Here is a 24,356-nt window from a genome sequence, read left to right as displayed (position 1 = left end):
CTCAGTACCTTCTCGGGCAATAATTCCCACAGCAGTTTCATGAAAGATTCATTAAGAAGAGTCTGGGTCTTTTTTTTTTTCCCCTTTTCTTTTCCTGCTGCTGAAGGACAGTGGTGTTAAAGGTGTTTTGACAGTCGCTCCAGGAGGAGAAAGCCTGCCACGCCGCTTCAATAACGTCTGCGGAAGCAATAACGTCGCGCCTCAACGGGATACAGATCTCATCACCCGGTGGCCTCAAATTATATTTATTCCCCCTCTCCCGTGTCTCGGGTTGGACTAGAGAGGCAGGCAGGGGTGGTGGCGCCGGGGTCGCCCGGTTTGAAGGCCTGAGTGGTTCGGAGAAGCTGCCTGAGCAGCGTCCTCTGAATTAACATTCAGGAGACAAGTTTGGGATCAGCTGGAAGGTGCAGACCAGAGATGGAAGGTAAATATGGATGTTTACTCAAGTACGATCTTTATGTTCTAGTACTTCAAGCTGCACTGATCAACACCTTAAGATTAACAATGGAACAAAGGACTTAGTGTGAAAGACGTCCGTCGTTGTGATGAGTTTCTCTCCACCTCTACAGATCGTTTTAGCCTCTTTTATCTCCTAGTTTTTGTTTCATGGCACATTTCTTTGTGTGGCTGCGTGTCCCTTCTCCCATCAAACTGTTTCCAGCTGCAGCAGGCTGCTGTATACATGTAGACACAAACATGGATCCAAATTGATGCTAATGATGCTGTGTTTACCGCAAATGTATATGAGAAGGTGTGCTAGAGGGTGACACAGGAATCAATGGAGGGTTTTCACGACGCGTCATCAGATCAGAAGTCGCCATATTGGAGGTACTCCGCATCACAACAAAGTACAGGCACTGAAGTAGATCCCGAACGCTGTCAAGGAAAATGGTTAATTATTGCCATGTTTTAGGTTCTACCAATAGGTCAGACTGAGAAAAACATTTGGAATATTATCGACTTCCAAAAGTTATTAAGGCGCTTATGGTTGGCAAAGCTCAACCAGGATCTACGAGGGAAAAATCTGTCTTGTTCGGTCTTTGAAATGAAAATAAACGATTGTGAGTCACTTGGCTACACCTTGAGTATCACAATGATATCATACAGTTAAGGTTAGGTTGATTAAAGACGTTATTGCATTACTTACTTTGGCCTTCACAACACATTGGTCGTTAACGACTTGGTACTGCGTCTCCCTCACCCATCCACACACCATCTGGTTATAAGCCTCCAAACTTTTGTAGGATTTAAGGTCTTCCGCTGTATATGGCCTCGGCGAGAAAACCAGGTAGTTGACTATATCGGGATATGCAACTGAAGGAAGAATCACCGGGTCGCCATGGGTCCAAGAAGAGGGAGCCAACTTGTAGGGATCTGCACCGCCAGTAAACCGTAATTTCTCGAAATATCGAGCCTTCTCTTGTGGTCCAAGTCCTTCCCTATATGCCTTTGCATCTTGGACGTGTTTTGATGAGCTTTTCTGTTGTTTAGACATGGCTACAGTCACTTAAAGTATCCAAAGCACACATTACTCCATTCAGTTGTTTACACCGAGTGCCTCCAATATGGCCGCGCATCCAGGTTACCACCCAGAACGTGACGTCGGTGAAAACCCTCTATACCTACAGGCCTAGGCGATTTCATTACGTAATTCCTAACGGAGATCTTCTCACACTCAAAACACACATTTCTCCGTCCTGCTCCCGCCCATTTCTATGCTCTATTCCGTCCCTATCACGTTACCAACAGTGAAATTGACTCCCGTACCGCGGGACTCCCGAAAAATTGTCACCCTCTAAAACGTACAACTTTTTTAGCATGGTTGTAAGCTTGTTTTGACGTTGTTCCTACTCCTAGCGGCCAAAAAAATGACTTAGGCAGCTTTAAGTAGAAATAGACAGTAAATACCACAATAGAAAGTTTTACTTGGGTTTTTCCATTTTGAAGATTGTTTATTTCAGTAATAGCTGTAGTTGCTAGTTACTTAAATTCCACAGGTGTAAAGTTAATAAAATGTCACTGATATCTTACCATACTCACTTTCCTTTCTGTCCTTTTGTTTCCTGCTTTTCCTTCTTTCTTTATGTGCCATATTTTTTGTTTCCTGGTTAGATGGTTGAGGTTAGGCATTAACTTCAGAAAAAAGTATTCTTACTTGTAATTGTGCGTTTTCTTTGTTGGTTCTTTTCCTTAAAGTTGCATTAATGAATGTTTGTCCACTAGGAGTCAGCAGACTGACTCACGACAGACACGAGGTTACATCATCGTCCCGTTGGAGTTGTGCTTCTGTCCTCATAAATGTAAGTCTTATATTTACCTCTGCCAAGGAGGTTATGTTATCAGTTTGGTTTGTCCATTTGTTTGTTTATCTGTCTGTCAGCAAGATTACAGAAAAACTACTGGCCCGATTTCACGAAAGGGTGTAGCTTGGGCCAAGGAAGAACTCATTACATTTTTGATCGGATCCGAATCACCGGGGCGGATACCCAAATTATTTTTCACTTTCGTTCAAATTTCAAGATAGGGCGTTTGTGCTGCATTCGCGTGGTGTCGCAATAATCAGAAAAGAAGTAGAGCTTCCGAGTTGGCGATGCCTCTGTCATTTCAGCACTACAGGCGGCTCCTTTCACATAAGAGGAATTTAAGGTTATTATTACACACAATTGTATTAAATTTGATCAAAGTTCCTGATCTCTCTTACAGACTTTATAGGTGACCACTTTGTTTGCCTTTTACCTTTTGACCTCGAGTTGATCCCAAGTTGACTTCATGGTATTTTAGCACCATATGGAAGGAACAGACTTGTACAGAAATTAAAGCTGCCTGCAGGCACTTCTGTGCTTCTGTTATTTGTAATTTGCATAAATTATCCCCCTCTTCCTTAAAATCCTGTTTAGACCGGGGCATGATATCCTCGCCACAAGAAGTATTTTTACATCACGTTTGTTGCTCGGCATCTGCCCCTCGCTCTCGGTGCGTCTGCACCGAGCGTTTATCAGTGGTCCCGCGATCTGATCTCAGAGATGAATCGATGCGATATGTAAATAAGCTTCATGCAAATTAGATACGAGTGGGTGTTGCGAGCATGTGAAAGAGGTGAGAGGTTTGTGAGTATTTTTTTTTTTATTTGAAAGTCTGCAGCGAGGCTTTGCGCTTCGGTGGCGCAGTGTGCTGCCTCATCTTCACCCCCCCCCCCCCCCCCCCACCTTCCTCTGAAATTACAAACAGTAATCTGTTCGGCACTTAGAGGAGTCACACTGAGTGTGGAAAAAAAACAACTAGAAAAGACAACAGGAAAAGTTACAGAGAGCAGTAAACACTTTAATTAGGTGTTTGGCACTTGATAAGATTTAGATTTCACACGCACACATACAAGATAACATTTTTCCAAAAGCTCGACATTAAATATTTGTATTCAGGATATAAGATTTGTTTTTAAGATCTACATTAAGTTAAATTATCTGAAATATATTTGAATGAATTTGTATTTGTAGACATAATTCACAACATCGACACTTGACACTGAAATATGTAGGACAAGCCCGACTCAGAAAGTGAAGTAACACTCAAGTGCCACATGACATAAGACTGCACAAGCACAGAGACATGCGGACATCACGCTCTTGACTGACTAATAATAAATAGAAATGTTTAAAAAATTCAGGAAGTTTGGGGCAAAAGTTGTCTGGTTGAATATCCGTCACAGTGCCTGGGAAGCACACACAAAAGGCTCGCCGCCATCACACACTTCTGCCGTGCTTCAAAGTCACGCAACTGTGGCGTCGTCCTGTGGAGAGGTAGATATCGCCCGTCACGCACGTGCGTCCTGTTACTGAACAGGTCAAATTCACAGGGATGGATTCAAAAGTTCGGAACAGTCACTGAAATGGGGACAAAGAGACGTTGTTGTGGTGGCGGGGGTCTGTGGCTTTGTGCTGATTCGGCACAGCTGGATCCGGCTGTGTCCTGTTAAAGGGAAACAGCTGATCTAAAAAGAAAATGTCACAGAAGTTCAGTTCATCTGGCTTTGGTACACGGATTGTCTCAGAATGTGGTTTTTGTAAGCTTTTTTTTTCCCGAGACAACATCCTGTCGTCGAGTGGTTGCTAGAGGTGGGGGTGGGGGGGGAATCTAAAATTGTGTGTATCATGATGGTTTTTTGCGACGATCTTTAAAGTGCTCATATTATGCTCATTTTCAGGTTCATAATTGTATTTAGAGGTTGTATCAGAATAGCTCTACATGGTTTAATTTTCAAAAAACACCACCATAAGCTCCTCTTTTCACCCTGTGTGTTGAGCTCTCTGTTTTAGCTACAGAGTGAGACATCTCACTTCTGTTCCATCTTTGTTGGGAGTCACACATGCTGCAGTAGCTAGGTAAAGACTACTAGCCAGTCAGAAGCAGAGTATGAGGGCGTGCCATGCTAGCAGCTAGGTGAGCATTATAACGTGTTCCAAAGTGACCACGTTTGTCTCTGAAGTAAAGGCTGGACTACAATAGAGCTGTTTGGAGCAGTTTGTGAACAGTGTTTTCTGTTGGAGATATATAACACTATAAAGGAAAGGGAAAAAGCATTATATGAGCACTTTAAAATCGATTCTTTTCCTTAGAATGTATATTTTATGTATTTATTTTTTAAACCAATGATTCACCTAAATATTTTCTGTTTACACGGTACATCACATCCGTTTCCCGCAAACCAGACCGAAAGCAGAAAACACAGAAGATCCTGATGTTACGTTACGATGTCCTTTACAAAAAGAAATAAATGTCAGACTGTCAGACTGACGTGTGATGTGCATTCTTCTTAGAAAACTAAATTAGTTTTTAGAAATGTCTCATGATATATGGTCTCTAGAAGTGTATTATTCAACTTTTATTAAAGAGGGAAAAGCAAATCGCAATACTCAATACTATCAAATCGCAAAACTTCTCGAATCGCAAAAAAAAAATGAAAATTGAATCGGCGCCCATGTATCGTGAAAGAATCGAATCGGGACAAAAGCACATCGTCCCAGCCCTAGTTTGTTTTTCTTCAATGTTTTCGGGACAGCTAGGTATTGTTTCTCTCTGTGCTGTTGCTTTGTTCCTGGTTAAGGGGTTTAGTACAGATGCTGTGGCCCCTCCTGCCTTCTCAGCACCCACTTCTCTCTTCTCGTCCCTTCTTCCCTTTCCACTGAAGCCAATGACATGTTTAAGGCAAGTTAAAATGTCAGTCAGGGCTCCAGACTGCGATGTGTGTGCGACTTGCAAGTTTTTGCCATTTTTATTTATTTATTTCATGCCGAAAACAAAATAGGGAGCGAGTCTCCCAGAGTTCAATGTGTGAGAGAGGGGCGAGGCTCGGAACTGCGTGGGTAACGTAATCTACACTCGTGTGTCTCGCTTTCATCGTAAAAAAGTAAAAGTCAACTGTTGGAAAACAAGCCATTCTTTTTCCATCTACGGCTGCAGACGTCGGCGAGTTAGTCGGAAGAGGCCGTGGCCGCGAAAAAGGCAAGAACACACTGTTTCCGACAGGAAATGGCGCGAGGGAGTTTACGTGGCTAACCGTGGATTTCCACAGGATGCGGAACGTCCGCGGACCGGTTCCGCTGCAGAACGGCTGCGTGCTCCGCCGTCCGTCAATACCCACCAGGTCCGGATTTGTTGCGTAACGGCTGCAGCCAGCCGACCACGAGATCTCGCGAATTCACGTATGTTCGTGCGATATAACAGGATGTAGTTTCTATAAACAGAACCACAAAACCAACAACAGTTTGTTTCCATCCAGAGGAGTAGAGGGGAAACAACTCTGTGCTGTGTTTTCAAGGTGTAGTGCAGGGAAATATGACCGGCCGTGAGCACGGTGTATTTTATTTTGAAAAGTATCCGGATGTTTTATTTTGTTTCTGTGCTCGACTTCCTGTCCCGCACAATCTGAATTGTGCTGAATTGCTGCGGAGCTCTCCGTCGTCCGTCAAAAATAGAAGCTCTGCGTATCTGCTCCGGAGGGCTGCGGACTGACGGAGCTGGGACGGAGTAGGGACGCAGACGTTCTGCAGTCAGTGGAAATACACACATTGACTTTAATGGAAACCTAATGACTCCATCGACGTTCCGGAGACGTTCCGCAGACGTTCCGCATCCAGTGGAAATTGCCGGTTAGATTTAGCAAAAACATAAAAGCCATGAACTGTAGCTACTGCACTAGATGAGATAATGAGATGAAAATGTGAAAAAAATTGAGCAGCAGGTCGATTTTAAAGGTATGCGTTTGCCTGTGCCCCAAACATTTTCAGTACTCCTAGTACAAATACTTAGTCTGGAGCCCTGTCAGTTCCACACGCTCCATCTCGCCCGGTTTCCTCAGTTAGAAGTTAAATCAGGCCTCAGTGTTTCATCATTGTCAAAGCTCGCCAGGGTTTCCATTTTTTTGTGAACTTTTCAGTGTGAAGCGTTACAGACGCAGCAGGGAGTGCAGAGGTGCTGCTGGCAATCTGCAAGGTCACTGACACAATAACCAAAACCAAAAGCAAACTCATACAGCAACTGGAAAAGAAGCCAAAGAGACACACATGGTTCAGGGGAAGTCCTCGTAGGTCACCTTCCCTGCCCGCTGTGCTCTGGGCCACCAGTTTCACTTTTCAAACTTCAGAGAAAGTCCTTTGGAAAAAAACAAGATGCCGTCGTCTCATTTCTGCCAGCACTGCACATCAGTGCAACATCTGTAAATCACCCTCAGCTTCCAAACTTCGGCACTGATGATCTCATATCTTGGTCTCTTTGTGTTCTGCTCTGAAGGAGTCCCTGATCGCCAGGAGACCGGAGGCCAGAAGATGTCCGCTCACTTTGCTGTGCCACTCCTGCGACCGGCCCCTGGAAGATTCCAGAAAGAAAACAAGATCTTTCAGCAAAGAAAAGGTAGGAGATAAAACAGGGTTACCGCGGGGTCTTAAAAAGTCTAAAATTTCACAATCTAAATTTTAGGCCTTAAACACTTTTTTTGGTAACACTTTTTTCAACGTTTGTCGACTTTTTCTGAGCCTTTTGAAGTTTTTGTGGGATAAGCTTTTTTTTTTATTTTAATTTTATTTTTTTAACATTTGTCATTTTTGTAGACATTTTTGTCACATTTGTCACTTTTTTCAAAGTTCTTTTACCAATTGTTTTTTCTTCAAATGCTATAAAATTGACTAAAACACCCAAATTCAATGAAAGTAGTGAGCTGATCAGTTATTTAACTTGTTAAGAGCGTTGTATGGAACCATCCACGTTATTTATTTTTTGACAATTTGTTTGAAAGACAAAAACCCAAACCCAAATTTCTGATATAGAAACTTTTTGAAAATGGGTCAAATTTGACCCGAGGACAACAGGAGAATTAAAAAGTCTTACATTTGACTTGGTGAAGACTGCAGAAACCCTCTAAGATAGATTGTATTAATCCCCCACTGGGGGAATTCCCTTGTTACAAAACACACACACAGCAAACTTTCAGCTTTAGTTGTGACTGCCACAAATGACATCATTTTATATGTATAGATGCTCATGAAAGACTAAGCTTACGAAAAAGAAAGCCGATGCTGAATATTTAATATTATATAATAATGATGTATATTTATATCAACTTTAGGAGAAAAACACCCATATGCTCTTTGTCCACCGTTTGTTTTCCATACAGTAATTGCAGCATTGTGTATCTTGTAAAAGACATTCAGCGCCATTAAGTTGGGAATCCGTATGCCTACTATCTTTAAGATTAAAGATCATATCATGGTTAAAGGCTTTTTGGGATACATCTTCATCTCCCAGTCATGAATAAACATGTTCTGTATACATTTTTACAACACTGCAGGGAAAGAAGTACAAACTTTAGAGTGCTACATAGTCGTCACATTTTTCTGTACTGCACCAGTCGGCAATAAAAGTCATCCGTACTGGATGTTTTCTGCTAGCGGTTTAAATGATATCTTCAAATGCTCCTTCAATGATGTCAGAAAGAGCTGAATGGAACTACTTTAATACACAAGTCTTTCAACTTACATTCGGCCAAACTGTTTTCTTCTTTTATATTTTCAGCTGACTTATAAGAGAACAAGTATTTCACTCAATAGTTCCTCTTAGAGATCTGCACCTTTTTCACAAGAGACATTCTGACTCATGATAGCAGGAAAAATAAAGGCTTAAATATAGATGACAGGTAGTATCAGGGCTGCACGATATGAGGGAAATATGCGATACGATTAACAGATATTAAAATGTACCTAGCTCTGCTTTTCTGCTGCCTTCAGTATTCTGCTAAAATACAACACAATTCTTGTAAAAAATTTTATTATTATTATTGAACATTGAACTGAACACGAAAGGCAGTATTAGAGAAAAAGGATGGTAGTTACATTTTAAAGTGCAGTCTTCTACTGATACTCTCCATCAACTTACAGATAAAAATCCCTTAGTGTCTTTTGCAATGTGTTTATTGAAAAGTTGATATCGCGATGACGATTAAAAAAAAATATATTTTGCAGCCCTTAGGTAGTATGCATGGTGGCTGGAACAGAAAACAACATTAATGTTATTAGTTATTACTATATCTTAACCCTTGTGTTGTCTTCCTGTCGACCTGCAACTTTTTTCTGGGACAAAATTTAAAATAAAATAAAAAATGTCAACGTTTTTTTTTCTGTTGAGCGACGTTTTTGCTACTTTTTCAGATTTTTTTGTTGATTTTTTTTTCTGCGCTTTTGACGTTTTTGTTGGGTTTTTCCCCATGTTTTTGATGCTTTTTTCAACATTTTCCCCCCCTTGTTTCAATGTTCTTTTATCATTTTTTTCAAATGCTATAAAATTGAATAAAACACGCAAATTCAATGAAAGTAGTGAACCGATCATTTATTTTACTTGTGAAGAGTAATGATTGTAGGGAACCATCCACGTTATATATATATATATTTTTTGACAATTTGTTTGAAAGAAACCCAAATTTATGATATAGAAACTTTTTTTAAATGCGTCAAATTTGACCCGAGGACAACAGGAGGGCTAATGTTAGTAGTTACACTTGCGCTATATATAAATATATTGTTAGTAGATACAACTATGTTGTCTATGGTCTATGGTAGTAGTTATACCTGCGCTATCTGTCTATAACTAGTGTCACTTGCACATCATAAATATTACCAAATAAACCTGCGCTTATTGTTAATGTCTTTAATGATTGGAGTTCCATCCGTGCTCATATTATTAGTAGTTTCCCCTGTGCTATCACTGATGTTAGATCTGTGTGTTTCTTGTTATCCTGAGGCAACATGTCCGCTGTGAGAAAGGCGTGTAACGGCTGACTTCCACTGCTGCTTCACTCATTCTGTCTCAAGTTATGATTGTTTCCACCTTTTTTTATGCGTCTCTGGATTTTAGTTTTCACTAGGGCTGCACGATGTGAGGGAAATATCTAATTGCGATTATTTTGGACTGGTATTGCGATAGGATTCACCGCATTGGAGGGAATGATCACTTTTGTAGCATTATTCTCATTTTCATTGAAAATAAAATGTTGTTTTCTTTAGTAGGTGGGAAAAGATTTGTAGGCTGCGACATCTCTGCAGCACCACAATACTTCATTCAGAACGGTTTGACACATATATTGCACCTCCCACCTGCAATTTGGATATTGCACTAGTCCATATTGCGATTTTGATGAAAATATGATTAATTGTGCAGCGCTAGTTTTCACAGCACTTTCAAACAAAACTTCCTCAATGTTTTTCCTCTCTCTCTCTCTCTCTCTCTCTCTCTCTCTAACTCGCTGAGGCCGTAACGTGTTTGATTTCCTCCGGAGGCGATAGGATCCGTTCCACAGGCCTGTACTGTAAAACAAAGCCCCGTTGACCTTCGATGCCGTGGATCTGTTGTCTTGCCTTGAAAGTTAACAAGCGCTTTCAATTATTGTCAAAGCTAGTAAGCCTGAGATGGCCTGGCACACTGCAGACGTTTTAGCTTGAGCTCCGTCATGAGAGGAAATGAAAGGCGAGAGGAAGTGACAGACAAAGGGGGAAAGAGTGAAGGCATTCATCCCTCTGGGTGGTTTCACTTCTTCCCCTACATGATCACTCTTCATAACAGGAGCACTGGCAGGCCCGAGTTACTCAGACGCCTGCTGGTTGCATGTAAATGATCCTGGAATGGAAGCTTATTTCCCCTCTGCACGCACTCTCTGTTGCTCTAAATCAGAGATCTTCAACAAGGGTAGGGGTCCTGGACCCCTACGGGGTCCTCAGAGTTACTGCAGGGCTGTTAATTTTTCAAAAGTATTTTCCAAAAATTAAAATGTCTTAACATAAATCTAACATATTATTAGCAACTATAAATCATGACTTCTTAAAGGGTAACTACCGTTTTTTCCAACCTGGACCCTATTTTCTTATGTTTTTGTGTCTAAGTGACTGATGGGAACAACAATATTTGACATTGGTCCAGTATTAAGCGAGATCGCTGCAGTCGGCAGCAGAGAAACAAGCTCCAATATAAATTAATAGGACAATTGTCCATTGTTTTGTCTATGGAAACCAAAACTTCCACGGGTTAAATTTGGAACCTATGATCGGATTCGAAACCAAACCATGTAATTTTTTAAACAATTCCAAGTAGGAACCGGTTTTCGATGCCTATTCCTAGTCTTTTGGCTGCAATCATTTTGGCTTACTGTGACTTAAAAATAGCACACCATAATGTCTTAATGACCGGTATGTAGGATTCTTGTATTTAGTTTACAACACATTTTAAGTTTATTTTAAAAATAAGTGAGTTTAAAGGTGCTGTAGGTAGGATTATGAAGATCCAGGACTTAGCCAAAAAATTTGAACATCAACAACTTCTCAGTCCCTCCCCCCTTTCTGCTAGAGCCCAAAACAGTCTCCTAAGCCCCTCCCCCCACAAGGGAGAATGAATGCATGTGCATGAGCCCTGATTGGTGCATCTGAACAGGGAGCGGTGGATTTTTGCAAATCCCACTACCAGAGGAGCCAGATTTTTTTCTAAATTACCTGCTTCATGTAGTTCTACTGGAACATAGGGTCAGCAAATATGACAGAAAGTTAGTTTTATAAGTCTTACCTACTGCACCTTTAAGAGACCATCAGTGTGTGTTTTAAGGCAGGTTTCCATCCCTCTGCCTCTCTGTGTTCTCACACATATTGAATCTGTGCAGAGGAAACACTGTGCGTGCTCATAACTGAATTGAACAAATCTGCAGTAGCTTTCTCCTGCAGCCTGGGCTGTTGGGGGGGGGGGGTATAGTGCAGTTTAATGACAGAGATGCTATGAGCCCAGCTGCCACCTGTTTTGTGTCACACAGAGCTTCATTTCATTTAATCAACCGAGACGAATAGAGCCGCAGGACTCCGCCGAGAGTCAAATTGATCATGTAAGCAGCAGAAAATCTGCCCCAACTTAGTTTCAAAGGGCATGAATCATGAGAAGGAGGGCTGCTCACCTACGGGGAGGTTGTGGCTGTGCCTCAGATAGATGCTGGCAGAGGTCAAAAACACACAACAGGCTCCATTAAGACGGATGACATGGACTAAGTGCTCTCTCTAGATATTTCTTTTAATAGGCTTCTCCCAGCCTTAAATCCTCTCCGCCTCTGTGTCGTTTCTGCAGCTCCCTTTGCCCTTGGTTTCACTTCTGTCTTGTCTTCATTACTTAAAGGACCATTCTGCCATTTTTATGTGAACAGATTATTATAAGTCACAAATTCAAAGATAATAATTAATACGGAAACCAAGCCCCCAAAAAGGTTTTTGGAATCGGAACTATGATAAACAATTGACGCAATGTTGGTAAATCAAAATTACGCCTGCGATTTTGATTTACTGATTCATAATTGTGAGTGAATCAAAGTTTTGACTGCCTAGGTCAGCGTTATGACACAGAAAGGCAAACATATCTTATCATTTGGATTTATTCAAAATTGTAAGCCACACAATCACAATCATCACAACACAAAAGTGTGTTTTTTGAACATTTTCAGGACTACGATCTCTTAAACAGACAACATGATATCTTTTCATTTTAAAACTCTTACGTTAAAGGTGCTGTAGGTAGGATTGTGAAGATCCAGGACTTAGCCCAAAAATTTGAACATCGACAACTTCTCAGTCCCTCCCCCCTTTCTGCTAAAGCCCAAAACGGTCTCCTAAGCCCCTCCCCCCACAAGGGAGAATGAATGCGTGTGCATGAGCAGTGATTGACACGCAGTTAGACACCCTCCTGGCCCTGATTGGTGCATCTGAACAGGGAGCGGTGGATTTCTGCAAATCACACTACAGGCTGTAGGTGGAGCCAGAGGAGCCAGATTTTTTTAAATGACCTGCTTCATGTAGTTCTACTGGAACATAGGGTCAGTTTCAGCAAATATGACAGAAAGTTAGTTTCATAAGTCTTACCTACTGCACCTTTATGTACAGGAAACATTAAGAGAAGGCCTTTAAACACATTTTCATGCAAAGTTAGAGTAATTCATAAAAACAAAATCCATATGATGAATGGTTTAAGGGTAATTTCAACCAACTTAGATTTCTTTTTTTTTTTTTAAACATGGATTTATGAAACTATTTGCATGGCCTAGCATCAGCAAGGTAAAGGCGAGTCTCTCACTGTCGACTGTCTATGAAAGCAAAACTATACCTGCCAACTGTATCTATCCTGCAGTTATCCTCCACATCTACTGCAGCCTCATCCTCTGCTGTTTCTCTTCCTTCCCTGATAATTAAATAACACGGATTCCTCTGCATCCTGGCAGTTATTCAATATACCTTCAAATTACCTTCCCCTCCCGCCCTCAGTAACTCATCACCAAAGAATTCACTCTTTCTTCTTCTTTTCCTTCCAGTGTATGCATCCTTACCTGGTGTCTGTTCGACAGAGGTGTGTGAGTCGGGTCTTCCTGGCTCCGGTGGGTTCCAGCAGGTAGAGGCAGGAGTAGACGTGAGCCCTAACCCCCTCCGACGGCACCTCAGGGTGCTCCGTGGACACAGAGGACAGGTACAGAGGGCCGGAGGACGGGTCTGCCTGCCAGGTCCTGAGACGAGAATCCAAACATTACACATTACGGCACAAATCTTTTGTATTTATTTTTCAGCTCCTCCTAAGTGAGCCCCGTCTCTGCGTGACGTAGAGTTTTTCCTGCGTGTCTCTACGACGTGTAACGTTAGACAGCCAATCACAACATATATTAGATCTTGGTAGAAGCATGCTGCGTGCTGATTGGCTCCCTGACGCTGAAGAGCTTTACTCCTTAGGTATTGAAATTGGGTATTGAATGACGAGGCAATTTTCGATACTCGATACTTTAGAGGTGATTTGGACAGTGCCTAAAAAGTATTGAATTCATTACCCAGCCCTAGTGATTACACTTATGCAATCCTACCCTATCCCTCTGTATTTTATTGTTGTTTATGTTGCATTGACACAGAACATAAAAAAGACAATCTGCCATCTGTTTTGGTAAAATCACAATCATACGTTTCCCACTGATATTAGGTCAGAACAGTTTCCAAAGCAGTTTTTAAAGATGTATTCAAAATGTGTTTATTAGGATAAATGATGAGATGAGATGTATCATCTCGTTTTCGAGGGGGTTAAAGAGACGGACTAACACATTGTTGGTTTTGGTCTTTTATCTGGTATCTGACAACAATTAGAAGATGTCGTCATGAGTTGCTTGTTTGAATGTGTTACGCAGATGTGCTCATTTGAATGTCTTACTCGGGGAACTCAAAGTTCATGTACGCTGTCATACAGAGAGGAAATAGGACAAAGGTACACCTTGTGATGTGATCCAGCTGCTGATAAAGATACTGTCATGTCTCATCTGACTTTAGGGTGGGATTAAAATGTCATCAACCCCATTCAATCCACATACACACACAATAACCAGAATGCTCTCTACAACTTTACAGGTTGTTTTTTTTATCGCTTTGGCACTATTATCGCAACTATGTAGTACAATTTCACAACTCTTAAGTGGCTTTCACAACTACCTCGTTTGGTCAGGACCTTCGGACTTTTCAGTTTGATCCGAACCAAAATTAAATGTGTGAAACCTCCCCCGGACCACGGTCCGGACCAAACGGACGAAATTTGGTCCGACCAAAAAAGAGTAGTCTCGGTCTGGATCAAACTGAACCATGGTGCGGTTTGTTTCTAGTGTGAAAGCATTTTTTGGATGGTTCGGACTTTCGGACACCAAATACAGGAAGCTTTACAGGCAGGCTATCATCGTGTTATAAGACCAGGAAAGCTCCTTTAAGGAACAGCTCAGTACTTAGTGTGTACGTGAGAGAGAGAGTGTGAGGGTGAATGCCCTCAGAGCAGACAGCTGTCGGCTATCAGAGCATAGAGAATAAATCAGCAGTTTACTTGTTAAGTGGTAGTAAATGTACAGTGCAGGTTTCCATTTGTCTCTGAATAAATGCTGCAGAAAGAAAGTTCCCGTGTCTTGCTTCTCAACATCACAACAAAACAAAAAGAGCCACGGCAGCACGGGGAGGGGGTCAGCCCTATGTTCCCACATGTCTAAGAAATGTTTTTTTCACTGAAAATTAGGCCCTATGTTTCCACAGCCCTATGTTAGGGTTAGGGTTACATTCCATCTGTAGTCCATTGCTACTGGATAATAGGTTGGGTGTAATTGGCTACCAAATTTGGAGAAAGGGGGATACAATCTGGTACAAATTTATGAAAAAGGAAATGTGGGAACATAGGGCCTAATTTTGAAAAAGATCTTAGAAATGTGGGAACTGTGGGCCGAATTTTCAGTGAAAGAAAAAAAAATCTTAGAAATGTGGGAATGTAGGGCTGTGGTAACATAGGCACGCTTCCACGGAGGACGGGGAAGCCTGTCTACAAACCAATCAGTTACAACTGTCGGGAGACGCAGCTCACATATGTGATGACGACAGGACGTAGTTTCATCACGTATAGATCTTTAGTGCGCTTGCATAACTGCAGTGTGAAACCAAAACTAACCGGATCAAAAACATGAACCTTGGTCCGGACTTTCAGGTGTGAAAGCCCCCTTAGTACAAAACTCCAAACTCATCACACTTGTAACACAGCCAGTCTTTCATTCAACATTTTGATGATCTGCTTTGAGCTTTGTACTAAGAGTTGTGAGGTTTTACCATCTACTTAGGATTATAGTACCAAAGCGATAAAAGAAACGACTGTAAATCAAACTAACACTTTGAGAGTACTTTTGTCTCCGTCCTCCGTGCTCTATAGAGCTCAGCAGGTTAAGGCCCAGATGCCCGTGAAGCCCGGGGCTCGCCTTGCCTCATTACCTGAGCAGCAGATGCTCCTGCGGGGGCCGGAAGCCCAGGCCGTGGCCCTGGAGGAGGTAGCGGTAGACTTCCGTGTCCTTGGATAAGGTCTGGATGACAGCGGCGTGGCGCAGGCTTCCCTCCCACAGCTCCTGCTCTCGCAGCAGCCGGCGTAGCAGCTCCTTCTGGGGGGCGTCCACCTCGGCGGAGCCGCGCCACATCCACAGCGGGCAGCCGTCGTCCATCTGCAGAATAATGGAGAACCAGAGTTAGAACTTAATGGAGCCAACAGTTTGCAGTTTGACAGAGGTAGGAACAAATGACTAATTTTCCCCCTCACATACTGCATATTTGTTCATTTTTTGTTCATATTAGGACACACAGGACACTCAAAAATCCAAACTTTTCCATTCACTACATACTTCACAGCCTGGTTTATATTAGTATATATGCAGTATGGAATGGAAAAATCTCCTCTGTAGGTCTAACTAACTCCTTCCTCCCTCCATTTACCTTCTTGAAGGCCAGCTCCACGTGCTCCGGCGCCGCGTGGCTCTCCCAGCATCGGCTCTTCTCTCTGGCCTCCGTCAGGAGGTGCTGGGTGCTCAGCTGCAGCTTGCTCCTCCTCTCCTCCTGCTCCTCCTGATCTCCCCTCTGACCGGGGGACACCGGGCCACCTCCTTCCTCACCTGAACGTTGACCGGGCCAAAACTCTGGAAGCTACACAGAAGATTTTATTTGTTGACATTATTTTGTGAATTCTGTCTCTTCTCGTCAAGTTTTATGCAGGAATCCCACTCTTTAAGATTTACAATGGTCATAGTATGTCGAAAAAAAGTCTGAAAAAGTCATAGTATAATATCTCGTGAAAAGTCATAGTATAGTATGTTGAAAAAAAAGTCATAGTATAGTATTTCGGAAATAAAGTCATAGTATGTTGAAAAAACGTCATGAAAAAGTCATAGTATTTTAAAAAAAAAAGTCATAGTATGTCGAAAAAAGGTAAAAAAAAAGTCATAGTATAGTTAGTTGAAAAAAGTGATAAAAAAGTAAGAGTAGGTAAAAAAAAAAGTCATATGTGGAAAAAAGTCATATTATAGTATGGCATAAAAAAATCATATAGTATATAGTAAAGTCATTAAAAAGTTTTTATAAAAAGTCATAGTACATTGTCAAAAAAAGTCAAATGTTGATAATAGTCATAGTATAGTATGTCGGAAAAAGTCGGAAAAAAGTCATAGTATAGTATGTTGAAAAAAGTCATGAAATAGTCATAGTACAATGTTAAAAAAGTCATGTCGATAAAAAATCATAGTATAGTATGTCAAAAAATTCACAAAAAGTCATGGTAGAGTATATCGGAAAATGTCATAGTGTAGTATGTCGAAAAAAATCATAGTATAGTATGTCGAAAAAAGTCGTAAAAAAGTCATGGTATAGTATATCGGAAAATGTCATAGTGTAGTATGTCGAAAAAAAGTAATGAAAAGTCATAGTATAGTATGTCGAAAAAAGTCAAAAAAAGTCATAGTATAGTATGTTGAAAAAAGTCATCGTATAGTATGTCGGAAAATGTCATAGTATAGTATATGGTATGTTGAAAAAAAGTAATGGTATATATAGTATGGCGAAAAAAGTCGTAAAAATGTCATAGTATACTATGTCGAAAAAAGTCGTAAAAAAGTCATGGTATAGTATATCGGAAGATGTCATAGTGTAGTATGTCGAAAAAAAGTAATGAAAAGTCATAGTATAGTATGTCGAAAAAAGTCATAGTATAGTATGTCAAAAAAAAGTCATGAAAAGTGATAGTATAGTATGTCGAAAAAAGTCATAGTATAGTATGTCGAAAAACGTCGTAAAAAAGTCATAGTATAGTATGCCGAAAAAATCATAGTATAGTATGTCGAAAAAAAGTCATTTTTTGGCAAAATGGAAGTTATCACTAGATTATCATGTATGATTCCAGGGAGTTTTTTTCCAGTGAGAAACATGCTGTCTTCACTTAGAGACTATTTTTACAGAAGTGTACAGATATCAGCAAAACCAACAAGCTTGTGGAGGACTACCAGAGGAACAGGAGGCCTCCTGTCCTGGTTTTCATCCAGGGAGGAGATGATGAGGTTGGACTTATAAGAGAATCTTGGCATCCAATTTTGCCCAATAATGGGAGTTGTTCCTCACCTGAGTCAAGGGTCTAAAGATGTCGTTTTCTGTACAGAGTGTGAAGCCCCCTGGGACATATTTTTGATATAGGAATATATAAATAAAATTGATTTGACTTGACTTTGTAAAGCTTTGTTGATCTTGTTCTGCTGTTATGTCTATGAGTGTCTAAGTTCATTGAGAGAAACAAAAAACTATTCCATGTATGTGTCACATGCTATGCCAATAAAGTTGATTCTGTTAGAAAACAAAGTTGTTGCCATGACAGCTGACAATACTTACTTTAATAAGTCATGTAAGTTCCCATGACGGTATGTCGAAAAAAGTCATGAAAAAGTCATAGTGTAGTATGTCGAAAAAAGGTATTAAAAAGTCATAGTATAGTATATCGAAAAAAGTCATAAAAAGTCATCGATAGTATGTTGAAAAAAGTATTAAAAAGTGATAGTATATAGTATGTTAAAAAAGACATTGTATAGCATGTCAAAAAAAGTCAAGAAAAAGTCATAGTATAGTATGTCAAAAAAAGTCATTCAAATTCATAGTATAGCATGTCAAAAAAAGTCAAGAAAAAGTCATAGTATAGTATGTCAAAAAAAGTCATTCAAATTCATAGTATAGTATGTCGAAAAAAGTCACAGAAAAAAGTAATAAAAAAGTCATAGTATAGTATATTGAAAAAAGGTGTTAAAAAGTCATAGTATAGTATGCCTAAAAAAGGTATTAAAAAGTGATAGTCTAGTATGTCAAAAAAGTCATAAAAAGTCATAGTGTAGTATGTCGAAAAAAGGAATTAAAAAGTCATAGTATAGTATGTCAAACAAAAGTCATAGTATAGTATGTTGAAAAAACTCGTAAAAAAGTCATAGCATAGTATGTTGAAAAAACTCGTAAAAAAGTCATAGTATAGTATGTTGAAAAAAGGTATTAAAAAGTCACAGTATAGTATGTTGAAAAAGTCATAAAAAAGTCATAGTATGTTGAAAAAAGGTATTAAAATGTCGTAGTATAGTACGTTGAAAAAAGTCATAAAACAGTCATAGTATAGCATGTTGAAAAAAGTCATAAAAAAGTCATAGTATAGTATATTGAAAAAAGGTATTAAAAAGTGATAGTATAGTATGTCAAAAAAGTCAGTATAGTATGTCGAAAAAAGTCATGAAAAAGTCATAGTGTAGTATGTCGAAAAAAGGTATTAAAAAGTGATAGTATAGTATGTTGAAAAAAGTCATAGCATAGTATATCGAAAAAAGTCATAAAAAGTCATAGATAGTATGTTGAAAAAAGTATTAAAAAGTCATAGTATAGTATGTCGAACAAAAGTCACATAAAAGTCATAGTATAGTATGTCGAACAAAAGTCACATAAAAGTCATAGTATATTATGTCGAAAAAAAGTCATAAAAAAGTCATAGTATAGTATGTCGAAAAAAAGTCATAAAAAAGTCATAGTATATTATGTCGAAAAAAGTCATAGTATAGTATGTCGAAAAAAGGTGTTAAAAAGTCATAGTATAGTATGTCAAAAAAAGTCATTCAAATTCATAGTATAGTATGTTGAAAAAAGTCATAGTATGTCGAAAAAAGTCATAGTATAGTATGTCGAAAAAAGGTATTAAAAAGTGATAGTCTAGTATGTCAAAAAAGTCAGTATAGTATGTCGAAAAAAGTCATAAAAAGTCATAGTGTAGTATGTCGAAAAAAGGAATTAAAAAGTCATAGTATAGTATGTCGAACAAAAGTCATAGTATAGTATGTTGAAAAAACTCGTAAAAAAGTCATAGCATAGTATGTTAAAAAAACTCGAACAAAAGTCATAGTATAGTATGTTGAAAAAAGTCATAAAAAAGTCACAGTATAGTATGTTGAAAAAAGTCATAAAAAGGTCATAGCATAGTATGTTGAAAAAAGGTATTAAAATGTCATAGTATAGTATGGCTAAAAAAGTCATAGTATAGCATGTTGAAAAAAGGTATTAAAAAGTGATAGTATATTATGTCACAAAAGTCATAGTATAGTATGTCGAAAAAAGTCATGAAAACGTCATAGTATAGTATTTCGAAAAAAAGTCATAGTATAGTATGACGAAAAAGGTCATAGTATAGCATGTCAAAAAGTCAAAAAAGTCATAGTATAGTATGTTGAAAAAAGTCATTCAAATTCATAGTATAGTATGTCGAAAAAAGTAATAAAAAAGTCATAGCATAGTATGTCGAAAAAAAGTCGTATAAAAGTCATAGCATAGTATGTCGAAAAAAGGTATTAAAAAGTGATAGTATAGTATTTTAAAAAAGTCATAGTATAGTACGTCAAAAAATGTCATAAAACAGTCATAGTGTAGTATGTCGAAAGAAAATTCATAGTATACTATGTGGAAAAAGTCATACAAAGTCATAGTATAGTATGTTGAAAAAAGTCATAGAATAGTATGTTGAACAAAAGTCATAGCATAGTATGTTGAAAAAAGGAATTAAAAAGTCATAGTATGTCGAAAAAAGTCATAGAATAGTATGTCAAACAAAAGTCATAGTATAGTATGTTAAAAAAAAGTCGTAAAAAAGTCATAGTATAGCATGTCGAAAAAAGTCATAAAAAAGTCATAGTATAGTATGTCGAACAAAAGTCACATAAAAGTCATAGTATATTATGTCGAAAAAAAGTCATAAAAAAGTCATAGCATAGTATGTTGAAAAAAGTCAAAAAAGTCATAGTATAGTATGTCGAAAAAAAGTCATAAAAAAGTCATAGTATATTATGTCGAAAAAAGTCATAAAAAAGTCATAGTATAGTATGTCGAAAAAAGGTGTTAAAAAGTCATAGTATAGTATGTCGAAAAAAGTCATTCAAATTCATAGTATAGTATGTTGAAAAAAGTCATAGTATGTCGAAAAAAAGTCATAGTATAGTATGTCGAAAAAAGGTATTAAAAAGTGATAGTCTAGTATGTCAAAAAAGTCAGTATAGTATGTCGAAAAAAGTCATAAAAAGTCATAGTGTAGTATGTCGAAAAAAGGAATTAAAAAGTCATAGTATAGTATGTCGAACAAAAGTCATAGTATAGTATGTTGAAAAAACTCGAACAAAAGTCATAGTATAGTATGTTGAAAAAAGTCATAAAAAAGTCACAGTATAGTATGTTGAAAAAAGTCATAAAAAGGTCATAGCATAGTATGTTGAAAAAAGGTATTAAAATGTCATAGTATAGTATGGCTAAAAAAGTCATAGTATAGCATGTTGAAAAAAGGTATTAAAAAGTGATAGTATATTATGTCACAAAAGTCATAGTATAGTATGTCGAAAAAAGTCATGAAAACGTCATAGTATAGTATTTCGAAAAAAAGTCATAGTATAGTATGACGAAAAAGGTCATAGTATAGCATGTCAAAAAGTCAAAAAAGTCATAGTATAGTATGTTGAAAAAAGTCATTCAAATTCATAGTATAGTATGTCGACAAAAGTAATAAAAAAGTCATAGCATAGTATGTCGAAAAAAAGTCGTAAAAAAGTCATAGCATAGTATGTCGAAAAAAAGTCGTAAAAAAGTCATAGCATAGTATGTCGAAAAAAGGTATTAAAAAGTGATAGTATAGTATTTTAAAAAAAGTCATAGTATAGTACGTCAAAAAATGTCATAAAACAGTCATAGTGTAGTATGTCGAAAGAAAATTCATAGTATACTATGTGGAAAAAGTCATACAAAGTCATAGTATAGTATGTCGAAAAAAGTCATAGAATAGTATGTTGAACAAAAGTCATAGCATAGTATGTTGAAAAAAGGAATTAAAAAGTCATAGTATGTCGAAAAAAGTCATAGAATAGTATGTCAAACAAAAGTCATAGTATAGTATGTTAAAAAAAAGTCGTAAAAAAGTCATAGTATAGCATGTCGAAAAAAGTCATAAAAAAGTCATAGTATAGTATGTCGAACAAAAGTCACATAAAAGTCATAGTATATTATGTCGAAAAAAAGTCATAAAAAAGTCATAGCATAGTATGTTGAAAAAAGTCAAAAAAGTCATAGTATAGTATGTCGAAAAAAAGTCATAAAAAAGTCATAGTATATTATGTCGAAAAAAGTCATAAAAAAGTCATAGTACAGTATGTCGAAAAAAGTCAAAAAAGTCATAGTATAGTATGTCGAAAAAAGTCGTAAAAAAGTCATAGTATAGTATGTCGAAAAAAGTCGTAAAAAAGTCATAGTATAGTATGTCGAACAAAAGTCACATACAAGTCATAGTATATTATGACGAAAAAAGTCATAAAAAAGTCATAGCATAGTATGTTGAAAAAAGGTGTTAAAAAGTCATAGTATAGTATGTTGAACAAAAGTCATAGTATAGTATGTCGAAAAAAGGTATTAAAAAGTGATAGTATAGTATTTTAAAAAAGTCATAATATAGTACGTCAAAAAAAGTCATTCAAATTCATAGTATAGTATGTCGAAAAATGTCATAAAACAGTCATAGTGTAATATGTCGAAAAAAAATTCATAGTATACTATGTGGAAAAAGTCATACAAAGTCAGTATAGTATGTCGAAAAAAGTCATAGTATAGTATGTCGAAAAAAGTCAAAAAAGTCATAGTATAGTATGTTGAAAAAAGTCATAGTATAGTAATTCGAACAAAAGTCACATAAAAGTCTTAATATAGTATGTTGAACAAAGTCATTCAAATTCATAGTATAGTATGTCGAAAAAAGTAATAAAAAAGTCATAGCATAGTACGTCGAAAAAAAGTCGTAAAAAAGTCATAGCATAGTATGTCGAAAAAAGGTATTAAAAAGTGATAGTATAGTATTTTAAAAAAGTCATAGTATAGTACGTCAAAAAATGTCATAAAACAGTCATAGTGTAGTATGTCGAAAGAAAATTCATAGTATACTATGTGGAAAAAGTCATACAAAGACATAGTATAGTATGTCGAAAAAAGTCAAAAAAGTCATAGTATAGTATGTTGAAAAAAGTCATAGAATAGTATGTTGAACAAAAGTCATAGCATAGTATGTTGAAAAAAGGAATTAAAAAGTCATAGTATGTCGAAAAAAGTCATAGAATAGTATGTCAAACAAAAGTCATAGTATAGTATGTTAAAAAAAGTCGTAAAAAAGTCATAGTATAGCATGTCGAAAAAAGTCATAAAAAAGTCATAGTATAGTATGTCGAACAAAAGTCACATAAAAGTCATAGTATATTATGTCGAAAAAAAGTCATAAAAAAGTCATAGCATAGTATGTTGAAAAAAGTCAAAAAAGTCATAGTATAGTATGTCGAAAAAAAGTCATAAAAAAGTCATAGTATATTATGTCGAAAAAAGTCAAAAAAGTCATAGTATATTATGTCGAAAAAAGTCATAAAAAAGTCATAGTATAGTATGTCGAAAAAAGTCAAAAAAGTCATAGTATAGTATGTCGAAAAAAGTCGTAAAAAAGTCATAGTATAGTATGTCGAACAAAAGTCACATACAAGTCATAGTATATTATGACGAAAAAAGTCATAAAAAAGTCATAGCATAGTATGTTGAAAAAAGGTGTTAAAAAGTCATAGTATAGTATGTTGAACAAAAGTCATAGTATAGTATGTCGAAAAAAGGTATTAAAAAGTGATAGTATAGTATTTTAAAAAAGTCATAGTATAGTACGTCAAAAAAAGTCATTCAAATTCATAGTATAGTATGTCGAAAAATGTCATAAAACAGTCATAGTGTAATATGTCGAAAAAAAATTCATAGTATACTATGTGGAAAAAGTCATACAAAGTCAGTATAGTATGTCGAAAAAAGTCAGTATAGTATGTCGAAAAAAGTCAAAAAAGTCATAGTATAGTATATTGAAAAAAGTCATAGTATAGTAATTCGAACAAAAGTCACATAAAAGTCTTAATATAGTATGTTGAACAAAAGTCATATAGTATGTTGAAAAAAGTCATAAAAAAGTCATAGCATAGTATGTTAAAAAAGGAATTAAAAAGTCATAGAATAGTATGTTGAAAAAAGGTATTAAAAAGTGATAGTATATTATGTCACAAAAGTCATAGTATAGCATGTTGAAAAAAGGTATTAAAAAGTGATAGTATATTATGTCACAAAAGTCATAGTATAGTATGTCGAAAAAAGTCATGAAAACGTCATAGTATAGTATTTCGAAAAAAAGTCATAGTATAGTATGACGATAAAGGTCATAGTATAGCATGTCGAAAAGTCAAAAAAGTCATAGTATAGTATGTTGATATGTCGAAAAAAAATTCATAGTATACTATGTGGAAAAAGTCATACAAAGTCAGTATAGTATGTCGAAAAAAGTCATAGTATAGTATGTCGAAAAAAGTCAAAAAAGTCATAGTATAGTATATTGAAAAAAGTCATAGTATAGTAATTCGAACAAAAGTCACATAAAAGTCTTAATATAGTATGTTGAACAAAAGTCATATAGTATGTTGAAAAAAGTCATAAAAAGGTCATAGCATAGTATGTTGAAAAAAGGTATTAAAATGTCATAGTATAGTATGGCTAAAAAAGTCATAGTATAGCATGTTGAAAAAAGGTATTAAAAAGTGATAGTATATTATGTCACAAAAGTCATAGTATAGTATGTCGAAAAAAGTCATGAAAACGTCATAGTATAGTATTTCGAAAAAAAGTCATAGTATAGTATGACGAAAAAGGTCATAGTATAGCATGTCAAAAAGTCAAAAAAGTCATAGTATAGTATGTTGAAAAAAGTCATTCAAATTCATAGTATAGTATGTCGAAAAAAGTAATAAAAAAGTCATAGCATAGTATGTCGAAAAAATGTCGTAAAAAAGTCATAGCATAGTATGTCGAAAAAAGGTATTAAAAAGTGATAGTATAGTATTTTAAAAAAGTCATAGTATAGTACGTCAAAAAATGTCA

At 37.0% G+C, this 24,356-nt stretch overlaps 1 protein-coding gene across 3 annotated transcripts in view; it reads right to left on the bottom strand.

Annotated features, from left to right (window-relative positions):
- Positions 1-6,421: 6,421 nt before the first annotated feature.
- si:dkeyp-23e4.3 (rho GTPase-activating protein 7) overlaps positions 6,422-24,356 on the bottom strand; it is a 153,985-nt gene continuing 136,050 nt past the window's right edge. For all 3 annotated transcript variants that reach the window (XM_031307932.2, XM_031307933.2, XM_031307934.2), the window contains exons 14-17: positions 15,816-16,022; positions 15,324-15,547; positions 12,887-13,060; positions 6,422-6,861 (exon numbers count right to left, since the gene is read on the bottom strand). In XM_031307932.2, the coding sequence (XP_031163792.1) occupies positions 6,753-6,861; positions 12,887-13,060; positions 15,324-15,547; positions 15,816-16,022 (714 nt within the window). In that variant the 3' untranslated portion in view covers positions 6,422-6,752. The remainder of the gene's footprint in view (positions 6,862-12,886; positions 13,061-15,323; positions 15,548-15,815; positions 16,023-24,356) is intronic.

This window comes from Sander lucioperca, chromosome 13 (assembly GCF_008315115.2).
Source record: "Sander lucioperca isolate FBNREF2018 chromosome 13, SLUC_FBN_1.2, whole genome shotgun sequence".
NCBI classification, from domain to species: domain Eukaryota; kingdom Metazoa; phylum Chordata; class Actinopteri; order Perciformes; family Percidae; genus Sander; species Sander lucioperca.
Note: the sequence above shows the minus strand (reverse complement) of the source record. Positions and strands in the feature narration are given on the sequence as shown.